General features: G+C 34.5%; 1 protein-coding gene across 1 annotated transcript; it reads right to left on the bottom strand.

The window, feature by feature from the left end:
* Nucleotides 1-1,473: 1,473 nt before the first annotated feature.
* On the bottom strand, nt 1,474-16,463 carry LOC142643324 (laccase-15-like). Its single transcript, XM_075817894.1, has 7 exons — nt 16,219-16,463; nt 14,703-14,854; nt 14,246-14,490; nt 12,694-12,819; nt 3,073-3,679; nt 2,104-2,459; nt 1,474-1,801 (listed from the first exon to the last, which is right to left on the bottom strand). The coding sequence occupies exons 1-7, from the start codon at nt 16,324-16,326 to the stop codon at nt 1,599-1,601; spliced, it is 1,797 nt and encodes a 598-aa protein (XP_075674009.1). The 5' UTR covers nt 16,327-16,463; the 3' UTR covers nt 1,474-1,598.
* Nucleotides 16,464-18,342: the final 1,879 nt, after the last annotated feature.

Genomic DNA, 18,342 nt, shown 5'->3' with positions numbered 1-18,342 from the left:
TTTTGTGAGAGATTGGTATGTCAGTTTATTCTCGCGAAAGTGGGATATGCGATACTCAATCTTCCTAAAAAGTGGTTTTAGATTCAAAACTAACGCGAGCCTGAAAGTACACAGAGCCTCTTAAAAAGAGATGAAGGAGTCGCCACCTGATTATAGGTTCAAGACCCAAAACATGACTTCATGAAGGTCTTTCTATCAAACTAGGTCCAAAGTTAGGATACAGGATGAGAAGAGATTAGGCACTTTAAGTTTGCCCACTCATAACTAGCCTTCATATCGTTGCTCAACTAGATGGAAAATAAGCTATCTTAATGACTCAAAAGATGAGCACTTGTATCTAAAGCATAGGTATGATATGGGTGTGAGTTTATGTATTATAAAGTTTTAGACCCCTGTAAGCTAAATGGTTTAACCTAATTAATTAACCAAGTGATTACTTAAGTTTATTATTAAGATCTAGGTTAAAATAATAAAGTCATATTATGTAAAGTAGCGGAAAATAAAAAACTCAATGATATGATCACTCAGGAAAACCAAACCGGTAAAAAACCTAGAGAGGATTTAACCTAGTTATCCTCAAGGCAAAAAACAAATCCACTAATCAAAGTTTACAATAAGATTTAGACCACTAACATCCTATTGCTACCATATGTAGAACTTACTGACATGATCACGTGCAAGCTCCGAATCTATGAATTCCTTCTCTATTATGCCTTTGCAATAAAAGCACCCACGCTTGTGACTTTGAGACTCCACTTAAAGGTTATGGATCTCTTCAGACATTGATCTTGTATGTAGCAACTTCTACAACGCTGGATCTTGAGATTCTTCAAGGAATAACATTGGTAGAAGACTTTAGAGGGCTTTTGAGTACAAAACCCTAGATATACAAAAGAGGCACAAGATGCACTCTAATCTCTCTCAAAAACTCTAAAAAACCTCTCTAGGGTTAGCTTATAATGTTTTTTAAATATTGGAAAAAAGGGTTTGCGATTTGAGTTTCAAACGGTCAAGTTATGGGCTTTTTACGTTTGCTGATTTTTTGCTGATATGTGACTTTTGATCGATCAAGTACCAATCGAATGACTTTTTATCGATTGAGTACCAATTGAATGAAACATATTGTAACTCATTTTTTTCATCCTGAGCATGAGTTTTTTGTCATGGACTTCAATGTAGACCATTCTAAACCAACAAGACTTAGTTTTTGTCATGGTTTGCCAAAATTAATTACAAACTCAAAACCTAACATGTGTCATGTGAGGCAAGCAAGGGAAAGCAGATGAAACATGTGACCATGGGAGCAAAGGCATGTACATGTGGAGAAACTACCAACTCATGGCATCAAGCTCCAAGTATGTGTATGTATATACCCAATCATGCAGAGCACGAGCACATGAACGATGTATCACACTATAAACTTAATTACTAAAGATTCACTATTATGTGAAATGAAAGAGAATTGCTCTAAGATTAGTGAATAATTTCTCTTGACTAGGAAGTACAAATAATTAAGGCAATACAATGTTCGATAAACTTACATAAGTAAATCAATCCATACATTCATCAAAATAAAAATAAAAAGTAAATCAATCCATTTAGATAAAAATTGTTTGATTTTCTTTTCCATATGATCCATCATTGTTTTGTACCCGCGATTTTAAGGGAACATTACATGGAGGCATGTGAGGAGGAGGTTTGCGGATACTTGTCTCAATAGTGCCTCCATTCTTTACGATAAAAACAGCAGCCATACCCCAAGTCATATGTCTATCTACATGACAATGCCAAAACCACACACCTGCCAAATATTATTGATGTTAACATCCACAATTCTTAGACCAACCAAAATTAGATAATTAGATCAATTTTTAAATGCATGCATTTGCGATTCAATTTCCCTCCCCCCTCCCCTTAAGTTAGTAGCAACCTTTTTTTTCTACAAGTTTGATCTCATCTTCCCCCTTAAACTTATTTTTTAAAAAATTATCCATATTTATTTGTGGTTACAAGATCTTGAGCCAACGAATATTCTGTCTCTAATGCATGCACTTTTTATAATAATATAAACTAAGCATAGAAGATAGTGATAAAATAACTTGCCTGGATTGTTTGCTACAAATCTGATGGCAACCCATCCATTCTTAGGCACACCGAAGGTATTAACTGCAACTGGATCAACCAAATTAAAATTTTTTGGTTCGGTTTCATTGTTATAATTTCCATAACCACTTCCAACCACGTAAAAGCTATGCCCGTGCAAATGCATTGGATGATACCCATTGCCCAACATATTGGTACCTTGAAAAACAATCTCAACGGCTTCATTATAATTCAACACCTTAACCCTGGTCCCAACGTCTGCTAATTCCAGAGAATCTGGAAGTTCAGAAGATGTGAAGTTATAATAATAAGGGGGTTGGTCTGGGAAATCTGTAGTGTAAACCCCACTAATATTCCTGCATGAAATATTTTAATATAATCAAATATCAAAATTTATTGTCATATATGGTAGAAGGATAATCATGTTGCATTTTGATAAAATATTCATACCTAGTCAGTAATCTATGCAATGTTTGGCAAAAGTCCTTTAATAAAATGCACAATTAAAAAAAAAAAAAAATCTCTCAACCATAATATCACAACTCTAAAAAGATAACTAAAACATATATTGATTACATGGAAGAGGACCAAGTAATTATCAAACTCTACATGGTCATTTGAGTAAAAGTCATAGTCTTTTATTCTTAGTTTTTAATTATCACTACTATGGCATCATAGGACATGCAGTGTGCGCAAGGTTTTACTATTTTTTTTTTCTTCATAATCTAACTTCTAGCCTTTTAAAAATAAACCAATTTTTTATTTTTTTTTTCATACATTTAACATAAAGTTACTAAAAACTAATCTGTTGATAAATAATATGAAAATAAACTACCAAAAACTGCACTTGCAATCATAAAGGAAGAAATGGAAAAGAATTGAAGCTACATACTTTGTTCTTTATAAAAACAATGCAATCTATATTAAAATATATATATAAAATAAAAGAGGGAAAGAGGGAAAAAAAACCTGTAATAAGCAAGCAGTATATCAGTAGGAACTGGATTAGTCCAACTTATGTTATTCACGCTTGTAGCTATTATAATTTCTTCACCGGTTGCCATACATGTAGTATTTTTACATTTTATTTTAGCCATGGAAACTGTAATATACATTTTGGTAGTTATGTTTAAGGGGACATTTATGGGATGGTCTTTGCTTGCTAAGCTCCTGAAAAGGGTTGAGTATTTCATGGCAGCTGCTAAGTCTTTGTAACTGGGAAGTTTACTTGGAAAGGAAGGAGATAATGGAATAGTGTAGTTTCCTCTGTATTCGATGATCGCAGTGACATTGAATTGGTCAAAATTATTAAGATCCGCCTCTTGGCTCCAGAATTGTCGAGCAGCTATATAATAATGGTCAAGAGTTTGATTTGCTGTGAGTAGAATATCCATGGTTTGTCCTGCGCTTATCAGTATGTAACTAGTAGTTATGGGTTTGATATAACTTGCATCTATTCCAACAATTGTGAAGTTGTGTTCAGCTATTGCAAAGAACATATTTGCTGCTACAACTGAGTTGACTAGACGAAGAAGATAGGTCTTGCCGTGATCAACCACCCGACGGTATGTTGTTTCTACGACATTAAGATATGACTCAATTAATTCCAATGTGTGATATTTATGAATAACGTTAAATATATATAAAATTTATTAAATAAATTTTATAAACTGACATGACAATGAATATGATCATGGACTTAAAAAACCTAATAAATGAATATGTAACCACTTTTTTATGATTAGTAAAATGTCAGCTTGTAAAGATTATGTAGTAGAGAGATGCTCGGGATACTACAAAGAGTGATGATAGGAATACTATAGATTTTACCATATAGGTCTTCCAAACTAACGTGTCACCAATCACAACAAATAATTCTAATACTCATAAGTCATAACTATCTTACAAGTGATTCTATTGATACTATAATTTTTACTACAGTAGAAGTTAATGTGTCACCAATTAGAAAAAGAACAAAAAAGGTGCTTTTGATATTCATTTATTATGTTTTTGACATTCACCAATTACATCCATTGCCACATCAATTTGTATATGTTATATAGTAAAATTTTCTTCTTTATCTTATTGAAGTAAAACAAATCTCATTAAGAGTAATGTTGCAAGTACTACAAGTTTACTAAATTGAGCTTACAAACTGATGAGCCACAAATTATAAAGAGTTGATTGAAATGAATATTTATGAGCTATTTGAAACCCACCAATCACATTCATTGCCATATATATTCTGCTACATAAAGCCCTTAAGCAAAACTTGTAGTACCTTTAACATTTTCCATCTCATTTTTTGCATTTCTCATCTTATTTATTACCACATTAGTTTAGTTTGTAAAATTTTTGTCATAGATTTAGACTTTTTTGTAACAAAATGATCCGATAGGATAGATATTTTGGACTACGATTCTAGGGAATTCTATCACATAGGGTTATTTTAATCTTGACCTTTTATTTTATAATAAACGCTTTTGATTATCGCAATTCGTAAATATGCATAAAGTACACGAACAATTGGCGTACATCTATTAAAATTAAAGTTACTTGCATCTTACATACTATTTTTCAAAAGTACGTACTGTTTGTAAACATAGCTAAACGCTTTACTTTAGGTTTAAATGTACAATAAGCATTAAATAAGAATAGTGTAAAAATCAGCTCGTTACATTCAGGGTTTGTTAAATGTTAAAAAATCAGCTTTTTTTGAAACTTGTTGGTCATTGCATCAGGCAAGGAATATAAATTATTAAAAAATCTAAAAAAAAATGAATACATGTTCAGCACTAAATGAGCCTAAGGTTGCGTTTGGGATAAGTTAATATTGGGCAGCTTATTTTTGCTACTATTTATGGGTCCTATTACACCTTTTGGTAATATTCTTTTTGGTACTATTCATGGATTCTAGTGTATTATTTCAACTAACTTTTAATTTTATGTACAATATTTTCAGAAAAAAGTTTTTAGTTCAGCTAAATAAGTTGTTCCCAAACAGACCTTAAAAGTCATTTTTAATATATTTAAAATATAAACCTGACAAAACACATATTCCAAGTCAATCTCATTGTTCCTAATGCCAAAATATCCGTGTTTAGGATTTATTATTATTATTATTATCTTAAATACTCTAAAACTAGTGCAACACATATTACTTAGGAATGCTACATATACAATATATTTACAACAAAATCTAAGTAGTAAATTGTTGCTTGTTATAATTTAGGCCCACCATTAACATCACTTTCTCACTCACCACTAATAGCTTGTCATTGAGGATTTGCTATAGAATTTTTGTGAAAAATGTTATGAACATAGCACTACTCATACTACAAAAACTTAATAATTGATGAGACAATAAATGTCATTGGTGTTGTTTTATAAAAATAATAATGAGTGTTTAAATTACTTTTTAAAATTAGTGATGCATCAATTTATATGACCTATATAATAAATTTTGTAATTTCTCTTGCATTGTTCTCAAAAAATTTAAATTTAATTTGAATGTTCTAAAGATCAAATCACACTTGACAGGAGCTAAAAAGGTTATGATACAAAAATGATTGTATTTATCTAAAAAAAGATATGGTAAATGTTTACGTATTTTTGTTACTATTTTTAAAAAAACAAACGTAACATACCTGTAACATACACGTACCATTTTTTCTCTGTTTTCATATTTTTATGTTGAATTTTGGAAATGTACTTTTTGAAAGATGTCGAACTATACTCATCCTAATGCTTGTCATATTAAACTCATACCGTATTTTACTAACTATGCTAATTATACCGTGTCATTAATCCATTAACAAAAACCTTAAAATAATGATGCAATATTAGCAATTAAAAAAAATTAACATGTTAGATTTTGAATTTTTTGAATTTATTTTAGTTTTCAAAAACTTGAAAAGACCCAGATCGAAGAACCAATTTCACTATTGTACCTCTCGTCCTTCTCCACTTCTACTCTCACCGTCATGTTGACATTGATGCACAAGCCTGTCTCAAACAAGATCTCGACAGCAACAACGATAGAGAACTTGGATCAAGATCGAGTCCGGCCCAACCCAATCACTTAGATCTTAATCATCAAACCCACCTCTCTCTCTCTCTCTCTCAATTTCAAATTTGTTCCAATGAAATTATCTACTTATTCTTCTCAAAAAATAATAAATAATATTATATACTTATTATGTGCTTGCATTTTACTCAATGAAATGGATACCACATTGACATAATGTGTTGCAATTAGGGGTGGCAAATGGGCAGGTTGGGTTATAAATGGGTTGGGTGTGTAATGTACCATTTACCAATTTATGACCTGTTTATACATAAATTAATTACCTAATACCCACCCATTTAATCTAATATGACCCAAATACCTCTAAAACTACTTGAATACCCTCATAACTTCTGTGGGGTCATGTATTTTGGGATTTGGCCGAGAGCATGTGGTTTTGGCCGAGAGCATATGGGTTTGGCCGAGAAGCATGGGTGGTCCTAATCCGAGGATTACTATCTCCTCGGACAAAGCTAAAAATGTAAATCTAGTATAAATCCTAATGATCAAGGATGACCTTCCAAGAAGTTCTAATGATAGCAACGAGTATCATGAACGTACAAGAGGGATAAGGACTCAAAAATATCTAAGGGAAAGCTGCTATCACCGCATTAATGAGGAAGTGACCTCTGAACAGTATTATGGCAAGCCCTTGGCTGTACCCACCCTGCAGACTTTTAGAGGGGGATGATGGGACAAATATCAGCATAAACCATCAACTGTCCACATGTAGTCCACATGTAGGGTAAGGATGAAGGGGGAGATGTATATAAATAAGGGTAGAGATCCCAGAGAGACGGTACGGGAAAAAAGGAGAAGAGAAAGCAATGTAGCAACCTCAACAACTCCTGTAACCGTGGTCATCCAATATATGCTAGAACAGAGCTCCTCGGATTGTGCCGAGGACAAACTTTCTTGCACAAACCGGGTACAATTCATATTGGCTTATCATCCAAAACCATACTAATTGCTATCCACGCACTAAAGCCTAGCTCTTTGACCCACTCTCTACAAATTTATTGTACTGGGTTCACTGGGCCAAGATCCCTTACATTTTGGGCTTGGTCTGAAAATTGTGTCCCCACAATTGGCGCCGTCTGTGGGAAGAGCTTGTGTAATAGTGAGTGCAACGGTTAAATATGGTGGGCTCAGGCCCCTATCAGCAAAAGTCATTGGGGAAAGCCATTATGGTGGCCAGTTTACTATGTGAGCAAGTCACTACGTAGGGCACACACGATTGTTGTCCTAACTTAGCTTCCGCTCAGGTCTATACGACAAAGTGTGGATTATACGGGGAGGATGGCTAAACGGGGCAATGCCTTCCGGGGCTTTTGACATCAAGTACATGCCTCGTACTCGTCGTGGGCCGTGTCCTCGCGAATTTGGTGGCCGAGTTCGCCGAACCTCCATTAGAGGAAGTGGCGCAACATATGAGCAATTCAACGGGGCTTTGCGACGGGGCTAGTCCTTGAAGGTATATATATTGATATCTTCTAAATCTATTGAAGTGGTTAAAATGTAACCTTATGCCGGTCTCTGACCTCCCGCTTGGGGAAATTAACACACACCGGCATCTTTTGAAGTGGTTAAACAGTAACCTTAGCTATGCCGGGTCCTCTGACCTCCCGCTTTGGGGAAATTAACACACACCGACATCTTTTGAAGTGGTTAAACAGAACCTTAGCTATGCCGGTCCCTGACCTCCCGCTTTGGGGAAATTAACACACACCGGCATCTTTTGAAGTGGTTAAACAACCTTAGCTACGGTCCCTGACCTCCCGCTTTGGGGAAATTAACACACACCGGCATCTTTTGGAAGTGGTTAAACGTAACCTTAGCTAGCGCCGGGTCCCTGACCTCCCGCTTTGGGGAAATTAACACACACCGACATCTTTTGAAGTGGTTAAACAAAACCTTAGCTATGCCAGTCCCTGACCTCCCGCTTGGGAAATTAACACACACTCGGCATCTTTTGAAGTGGTTAAACAGAACCTTAGCTATGCCGGTCCCTGACCTCCCGCTCGGGGAAATTAACACACACCGACATCTTTTGAAGTGGTTAAACGAACCTTAGCTAAGCCCGTGGTCCCTGACTCTCCCGCTTTAGTGGAAATTAACACACACCGGCATCTTTTGAAGTGGTTAAACAAAACCTTAGCTATGCTGTGTCCCTGACCTCCCGCTTGGGAAATTAACACACACCGGCATCTTTTGAAGTGGTTAAACAGAACCTTAGCTATGCCGGTCCTCGACCTCCCGCTTTGGGGAAATTAACACACACCGACATCTTTTGGAAGTGGTTAAACGTAACCTTAGCACATGCCGGTCCCTGACCTCCCGCTTTGGGGAAATTAACACACACCGACATCTTTTTGAAGTGGTTAAACGTAACCTTAGCTATGCCGGGTCCCTGACCTCCCGCTTCGGGGAAATTAACACACACCGACATCTTTTGAAGTGGTTAAACAAAACCTTAGCTATGCCAGTCCCTGACCTCTTGCTTTGGGGAAATTAACACACACTCGGCATCTTTTGAAGTGGTTAAACGAACCTTAGCTATGCGCGGGTCCCTCTGACCTCCCGCTTTGGGGAAATTAACACACACCGGCATCTTTTGAAGTGGTTAAACAGAACCTTAGCTATGCCGGTCCCCTGACCTCCTCGCTTTGGGGAAATTAACACACACCGGCATCTTTTGAAGTGGTTAAACGTAACCTTAGCTATGCCGGGTCCCTCTGACCTCCCGCTGGGGAAATTAACACACACCGACATCTTTTGAAGTGGTTAAACAAAACCTTAGCTACGCCAGGTGTCCCTGACCTCCCGCTTGGGGAAATTAACACACACCGGCATCTTTTGAAGTGGTTAAAACGTAACCTTAGCTATGCCGGTCCTCTGACCTCCCGCTTTGGGAAATTAACACACACCGACATCTTTTGAAGTGGTTAAACGTAACCTTAGCTATGCCACGGTCCCTGACCTCCCCGCTTTGGGGAAATTAACACACACCGACATCTTTTGAAGTGGTTAAACGTAACCTTAGCTATGCCTAGTCCCTGACCTCCCGCTTGGGGAAATTAACACACACCGACATCTTTTGAAGTGGTTAAACAAAACCTTAGCTATGCGTGTCCTCTGACCTCCCGCTTGGGAAATTAACACACACCGGCATCTTTTGAAGTGGTTAAACAGAACCTTAGCTATGTCTGGTCCCCTTTGACCTCCCGTCAGGGGAAATTAACACACACCGACATCTTTTGAAGTGGTTAAACAGAACCTTAGCTATGCCGGTCCCTCGGATCCTCCCGCTTTGGGGAAATTAACACACACCGACATCTTTTGAAGTGGTTAAACAGAACCTTAGCTATGTCGGTCCTCGACCTCCCGCTTTGGGAAATTAACACACACCGACATCTTTTGAAGTGGTTAAACAAAACCTTAGCTATGCCAGTCCTCTGACCTCCCGCTTTGGGGAAATTAACACACACTCGGCATCTTTTGAAGTGGTTAAACGTAACCTTAGCTATGCCTGTCCTCTGACCTCCTCGCTTTGGAGAAAGTTAACACTTCATGACATTCTCTCTTCAAAATGTTTAAACTATAACTCGATCATGCCCTCGGTCCTCGACTCAGTATGATGTGAGAAAGTTAACACTTCATGACATTCTCTCTTCAAAGTGTTTAAACTATAACTCGATCATGCTCCTTGGCCCCTGACTCGTATGATGCGAGAAAGTTAACACTTCATGACATTCTCTCTTCAAAGTGTTTAAACTATAACTCGATCATGCCTCGGCCCCTCGACTCGTATGATGTGAGAAAGTTAACACTTCATGACATTCTCTCTTCAAAGTGTTTAAACTATAACTCGATCATGCCTCGGTCCTCGACCATGATGATGAGAAAGTTAACACTTCATGAAATTCTCTTCAAAGTGTTTAAACTATAACTCGATCATGCGTCTGGCCCCTGACTCGATGATGTGAGAAAGTTAACACTTCATGACATTCTCTCTTCAAAGTGTTTAAACTATAACTCGATCATGCCCTCGGTCCCCTCGACTCGCATGATGTGAGAAAGTTAACACTTCATGACATTCTCTCTTCAAAGTGTTTAAACTATAACTCGATCATGCCTCCTCATTCTCGACCGTATGATGAGAGAAAGTTAACACTTCATGACATCTCTCTTCAAGGTATTTAAACTATAAACTTGATCATGTCTCGTCCTCGACCACATACTTTGGGAATTATCATTCCACAACATCTATTTGTTTCTCAAAGTTGTCAAGACAGCCCAAGATTATAACCAAATCCTCAGATTGGTAGCTCAAAGGAGCAATTCACGCATAAATATGGGGTGCCCGAAACGACACTCCCACAAAAATCAAAGGATCAAAGCAGTAATCGACTCTTAAGAATTCAAACTCACTTTTCTCCTCCGATGCGAGGAGAAAACCGGAGTTTCGAGGGCTATTGTGGGGTCATGTATTTTGGGATTTGGCCGAGAGCATGTGGTTTTGGCCGAGAGCATACGGGTTTGGCCGAGAAGCTAATGGGTATCCTAATCCGAGGAGTACTATCTCCTGACAAAGCTAAAAATGTAAATCTAGTATAAATCCTAATGATCAAGGATGACCTTCCAAGAAGTTCTAATGATAGCAACGAGTATCATGAACGTACAAGAGGGATAAGGACTCAAAAATATCTGGGTGGAAAGCCGCTATCACCGCATTAATGAGGAAGTGACCTCTCGAACGCATTATGGCAGCCTTTACGCCCACCCCAGGAAGACTTTTAGGGGATGATGGGACAAATATCAGATAAACCATCAACCGTCCACATGTAGTCCACATGTAGTGGTAAGGATGAAGTGGGGAGATGTAATATAAATAAGGGCAGAGATCCCAGAGATCCAGACGGATGAAAAAGGAGTAAGAGAAAGCAATGTAGCAACCTCAACAACTCCTGTAACCGTGGTCATCCAATATATGCTAGAACAGAGCTCCTCGGATTGTGCCGAGGACAAACTTTCTTGCACAAACCGGGTACAATTCATATTGGCTTATCATCCAAAACCATACTAATTGCTATCCACGCACTAAAGCCTAGCTCTTTGACCCACTCTCTACAAATTTATTGTACTGGGTTCACTGGGCCAAGATCCCTTACATTTTGGGCTTGGTCTGAAAATTGTGTCCCCACAACTTCCAAAATGACCTAAATACCCTTAAATACCCAAAATGACCCAAATACCCCTACACTTCCAAAATTACCAATATACCCTTGGACATCCAAATTATCCCCAAAATCTCTAAAATGAACAAAATATCACCAAAATCTCTAAACTGAGAAAAATACCCATGAAACCTCTAAAATGACCAAAATACCCTTGATATCTCTAAAATCACCAAATATGCTCAAAAACCACTAAAATGACCAAAATACCCCCAAAATTTGTAAAATGAGCAAAATACTCATGAAACTTTTAAAATGACCAAAATATCTTTGAAACCTAAAAAAAATGACCAAAATACCTCCAAAACCTAAAAATGACCCAAATACCCCATAATGGGTCAAGGGTATTTCGATAAATTTTTAGGTTTCGGAGAGTATTTTGCTGATTTTTAGATTTTGAGGGTATTTTGGTCATTTTGTAGGTTTCAGGAGGTATTTTGGTCTTTTTTTAGGTTTCAAGGGTATTTCGGTCATTTTTTAGAAATTTAGATTTTTTGTTGCTTATTTAAATTTTATATGGGTTTTAGTGGGTATTGATGAGTTTATCCATTAAGATCCATATAATTAAATAATCTAATGGGTCTTTACCCATTCAACCCAAATATTCAAATGGATTGAGTTAAGACTTATCCAAGTTAGATGGTTAATGGGTGAGTTCATGAATATGGATAAAAATTGCCATCCCTAGTTGCAATTAGTGCTCAATTATTAGATCTCAAAAACATTTCAATTTGGAGCATTTTTATATGCTTGAAACTCACAATTAATTGTAGCTGTGTGTGTACTTGTATTGTGCCTAGTTCATATGAGTCTGCTTGCATCTAGTTAAGTTCTTATTGTTCTTATAAAAATTTTATTTAGCACACGCAAATCCGTATTTTCAGGCAATTAAAAACTAAAAAAAATGAAAGAAGAAAGCTAATTTAGCTTCAATCTCATAGATTTACATGAAATTGAGAGATATTGAGACTACGAAACAAGTACAAATTGAAGCATAAACTTGCCTCCGGTTAGAGATTGATAGTAAGACTGAGTCTTGGATTTAAGTTTTTCAATTTTTGAAAATTTAAAAATAAAATCAAAATTTCAAAATATGACATATCAATTTAATTGATTCTTTTAAATGTGACATTATTATTTTAAGATCCTTGCTAGTAGATTGATGACATAATTTAATCTGAACCTTTTATAACAAAAATATATAAGATCAAAATTAAAGAACTCAAGAAGATCTTAATTCAAAGTATTTCAGAGCTATAAAATCTAAAATATAATATATTATCATACCTTTGGAGCATGGACCAAAATCACCTGGTTCGCCGTTTATGGTGTAACCAATAGAGTGTGGCAAGTCATTGCCATATAGTAGGTCGTCATCCAATTCGGCTTCAAAATTTCCACTGTACAATGAACCTGCATTTTCAACAAAACTTAATTAGAAATACACTAGCATAATAATATTCATTCATTGACCAATACCTAAAGATATGACGCATGATTTTTGGACATATGAGAAGGCTTAGAGTAGGTTCATGCATCCAATAAGAGAGCTCTCGACAATCAAGTTTCATTTTGCTTTTCACTCATTTGAACATGAATTTTTAACATATTAGAATTAGTCTCGTGACATACATTGTTTAATGAACAATCACGTATTAATTTTAAAAAATTAATAATGGACAAAATTTAAGTCTAATTCCTCATGTGTTGTACTTTATGTTCTTCAAGATAAATTTAATAATTTGATATATTAGTCAATACAATTCATTGTAAATAGTTACAATTTCCAAAGCTACATGGTGGATTGAATTGGAGGGAGTCAAATTACAACACCTAAAGAACTTCTAAATTTAATGAACAAAAAAAAAAAAGATATTAAAATAATAGAACAAAAACTACTTTAAATCACATTATGAATGCACAACATGTAAAGCTAAGATTTTTGTTACAAAAATAGTATAATAAATTATAAGAAAACTTATTAAAAAAATAACAAAAATCATATTTAATAACTTCGTACCGGTCGGTAGGGCCGGTATTTTCCATTCCGGAACTCACTCCAGTACAGAAAACACCCCCTGTTTCATCTCGCTCTAAATACCAGACCATTTCGAAAAGTACCAGCCATTTCAGCCCATTTTGGCCATTCCGGTCGAAAAATGTATTTTGGCCCGAAATGGTTCCTTCTGCAATTTTTTTCATTTAAACCAAAAATAAAATAAAAAACAAACAAAAAAACCATGAACCAGAGGTAAATAGAGGCATGGTAGTGGAACTAGAGGCGCTGCTTTAGTTGGGATGAGCAGAACTGAAGCTTGGTTGGACAAATTGTCATTTTATGGAAGAAAGAGAAAACTGACTAATTAGTAGAGAAGGAGATGAAGGAGAAAAAAGTAAGCAAAAGAAAAAACAATAAAAAATAAGAAATGGTTGAAAGTTAAAAGTTGTGGCTGGGATAAGAAGTAGAGTTATTGTCCACATCAACTCTCTTCTATTTCCAAGGCAATCACGTGTATCTTACAAGTTTCAATTTTGAAATTTTACTTTCTATTTTTATTTTTCCTTTCTTATATTAAATTTTTTTTTTAAGCCTTAGATAATGTTAGATTGATATGATATGTTGAACTTAGGCCATTTTTATTGGGCATGTTGGACTAAACATATAGGTTAGATATAAATTTAATAACTGTATACACCATTTTAACTCACATCACTAGCATCACATTCATATCTTTTCCATAAGGGCAAAATGATGTTCACTCTTTATTGAACAGACTTGAAAGTATTTTTTTTATATTAAAATATAGTGGGATTGAGAGATCTAAAAATATAAGCATACCAAGAATGATTATATCCTCATCATCTGGTTTGGGAAATGGATAAGTTGTTCCAATAGTAGGCAAGATAACAATGGCACCATAAACATAGGCTCGTGTCCAATCACTATGTGCATGCCACCAAAGCGTTCCCTCCTCAGTGGAAAATATGACCTCATATGTAAAGTTTGATCCTGGTTCAATAGGACATTGCGTGATGTATTCTGGGCCATCTGACCATGGATTTCTTGGTTGCTTTACACCATGCCTATAAGAACCATAAAATTATCCAAGGATGCGAATCTTGTTGAGCAGTACTTATGTAAGAGATAGAGTAATGAAAATATTTTTGCTTGCATTAGTTATGTTTGGTTTTTTTTTTTTTTTTTTTTTTTTGTCCCTTAGTAATGTGAGTTCATAGAACTCATGTTAAAGAACCGTTTTGATATATGTGTGTGTGTGAAGAGTGATTGAGCTTACCAATGAATGGTCACCCCATAATAACCTTGGTTGTGAACATTGACATATACTGTGTCCCCTTTGTGTACCCGTATTACTGGCCCTGGAATACTGTCATTTACAACTAACTTGCTTGTTGTGTTACACAACTTCGTGAAGTTTTTCTCCGCAAGCTGTGAATTAAGAAGAATATATTGATAATCAAATTAATGTAACAAAAAAAATCAGGCTATTATTCTCCAATCCAGGTGATAAGCTTATCCATTCAAACCCACAATATTGGAAAGTAAAATGTTAAAATTATTTCAAATTTTACTACAAAATGTTACAAACTGACGTAATAATGAACATAGTTGATGAATTTCAACAACATAATAAATAAATATCAACATTTTTTCATGTGATTAGTATAAGTATTATGTCACAAGGAAGTCAATACTATACCGGAGGCTATACCGGTTTGGCCACTGGTACGATATATTTCGGATACCGGTCAATACCAATGTACCGTTTCGGGTTTACCGCTATTATATATATATATATATATATATATATATATATATATATATATTATACACACACCAAAATCTCTATAACCATGTTTATAAGCATATAATATTTCACTTATATTATAGTAAATATAAAAGTTTATCATAAAACATTACCTCAATTCAGAACAAATTATTTATAGTTTTAGACTTTAGTATCAATTAAAAGGAAGAAAAAAAACACAATATAAAAAATAGAAAACTTAGTTGTTCATTGCATACTAAGAAAACAAATAATACTAATAAGTTAATGTAAATAAGTTACTATTATGCTCTTACAAAAATTCAAAAATCACAACAAAAAAAAAAAGTTTTTTCTGTACTGGCAGGTCCGCCTGGTACCGGCCAGTATTGCCCAAAATTGGCCGGTATAACCGGTACGCGGCCGGTATTTTTTCCGGTACAAAATTGAAGAGTACTAGTACCGGTGCACTGGCCGGTACTAGTATGGTATTGACCACCTTGCTATGTCAGCTTATAAATCTTATATAGTAAATTCAACAACTTCTTAGAATCATTCCAAAACAGGAAAACACTTTGCTATTATAGTCAGTGCAAATAAAAAGACAACTATAAAAAAAATAAAACTGAAAACTAAAAATAATAAAAAAAATAATTAAAAAGTTACTGATTACGTGTTTGATATTAGAGAGGTGCTACGTCCACAACATTTTTACAACATTTTTACAACAAATTATAGGTGGTTAGTTGTTATTGGTTCAAATTTGAACCTAACACTGAGATTACTTTTTTGCCCCAACAATAACAACCAGTAACATCCTGCCACTTAGGATTTGTTGTAAAAATGTTGTGAAAATGTTGTGGACATATCATTTCTCTTGATATTATTCATAAGCCAAGAATCACAGTTCATGAACAATGAACCGTGCCTAGCGTGCTTAGCTGTAGAAAAAAAAAAAAAAATGCTCAGCAAAACGCAAATGCAGCTTATCCAAACGCTGCTTATATATAATATGGTAAGTACTTACAACAAATTCATAGTAATGGACCTCTCCTTTGACCATGGAAAGACACTGTGCAACAAGAAACAGAAAACCAATAAAGTTCAACAGGCATTCTTTGTTCTTGAAATTCATATCTTTTACTCTAGCTGACTCAGCTCACTCTTTCTGTTGTGAACTTGACGTTGTTCTTTGAGAGCTTCAAATATTTAAGCCTGACTTAATTCAAATGCATGGAACTTGGGAAAGCCGAAAGGGTCTTATATACGGTTAACACGTTACTCCTGACTATTTTGTTTTTTTAAATGTCTTTGCTCTTTAGAATTTAGATGTGTACGTGGTGTTCTAGTGACCTCATATATAATTACCAAATTTTCAACTCCAAAAATGTATCACGTCACGTGATTCTTCTGCTTACCTAGAAACAATGCATGTGATTTCTACCTTCCAGCACAAAAAAAACCGGCATGTTACGGTTTTGAAATCCTGACCGGACGTTCATCAAGACGGCTCTTTTAATTCTAAAGACCATTTAATGTAGAAGAATCAGTGAAGGAGGTATTTACAGCACCTTATAGTTATCACTATTGTTAAGAAAACCTCTAAGAAAAATCAATCAATATAAACAAATTAAGATGGTTCATCAAAGCCTCCACCCTTGCCGACCGCTGCAACCACCAGTCGACGAGTGACCGGATCTCTCCAAAGCAGCCGCTCTGAAAAGCAACTCTCTTCTCTCTTTCTCCCTTCCTTTTATTGTTTGTATTGTTTTGTTTTCTTTTGACTGAGACCTCTGGTCTTTGTTTTGTTCGGTAAAGCTGTCGGCCTAGTACCACAGACGTCAGATCACAATCACATAAATATAGATATATTTATTCTTTTTGTTTTTTTTTTTGGTTAGATATTTATTCATTTTTTGACGAGAGCGAATGATGTATTTATTATATAATTAGTTTTTAGCTTTGTTATTCTATTCATGCATGCGTTGCAGTACCAGCGTCTCACAATAGCAATACTACTACAGTAGCTTTAAGCTTCGTCAACTGTCTTATTTAATTAGTTTCAGCAAAAAAAACTGTCTTATTTAGTATTTTAATATTATTTTCTATTATATTTAAAATTGATAACAATGGTTGACTTTTTGGTTTAATCAAGTGATTTAACTATGTTTTTTTATAATCAGTAAATCGACTCTGACATTGTTATGTACTTATATATATTTGTTTATTTATTATGTTTGATTTGGATTTAATTTTTTTTTTTTTATCTTATGAAAGATATAATGTGAAAAATACATTTGAAATATACATCTTTATATTTATTTAGGAATTAATTTAGTCAAATTTTGTATTTGTATTAATTTAATATATTTATTTACATTTTAAATAATTATTAAATTAATTATGACGTCATTGCGATCGATTTTGATTTTGATTCGATTGTAAAAACCTTGAATCTCTCTTTTTAGCGGTCTGGGTTCTGAAAACCATGCTAATGTATGCATTCAAAGTTTACTTTGAGTTTTCTCCACCATATAAAAATGGCATTTATACCATGTAGCATCATCTAACTTTGAATAAAATTTAATTTAGTTCTATAACTTTAATTTCATTCAATCAGTTATTTAACTTTTAATTTTATTTTGTTTAGTCATTTCATTAATCTTTGTTAGAATTGCAATTTTTGTAATCTTTAAAGTGACATCATTTTTGGGTCTAGTTTTAAACTTTTAACAGTAATATTAAGAAAAGATGATAAGAGGATTGAGTTGAATAAAGTTAAAAATTAAAAGATCAAATTGAATGAACTTAGAGTTACAAGACTGAATTGAATTTTATACAAAATTAAAAAGAATAATTTGTAATTTAGCCTTTGCTTTTTGTTTGGAAATTAAATAAGCTTTTGGATTTTTGTATATAGACGTTCTCGCTATATTTAAAAAAAAATTAAAATGAAAAAAATTAAAATTTTGAAAATAAATTAATTTTTATTTTTGTATCACAATTTTAGTATAAAACTTCCAAATATATTTATAATTTTTTTTATATCTATCAAGCAAATGAAAGTTAACTTTCTTTTGAAAAAAAAATTGTCTTGTTCAAAATAGTTTAGAATACTCATAAATTCTTTTTTTTTTTTTTTTATGAAAAA

The sequence above is a fragment of the Castanea sativa genome, chromosome 7, assembly GCF_040712315.1.
Source record: "Castanea sativa cultivar Marrone di Chiusa Pesio chromosome 7, ASM4071231v1".
Lineage (NCBI taxonomy): Eukaryota > Viridiplantae > Streptophyta > Magnoliopsida > Fagales > Fagaceae > Castanea > Castanea sativa.
This window is presented reverse-complemented; position numbering and strand designations above follow the sequence as displayed.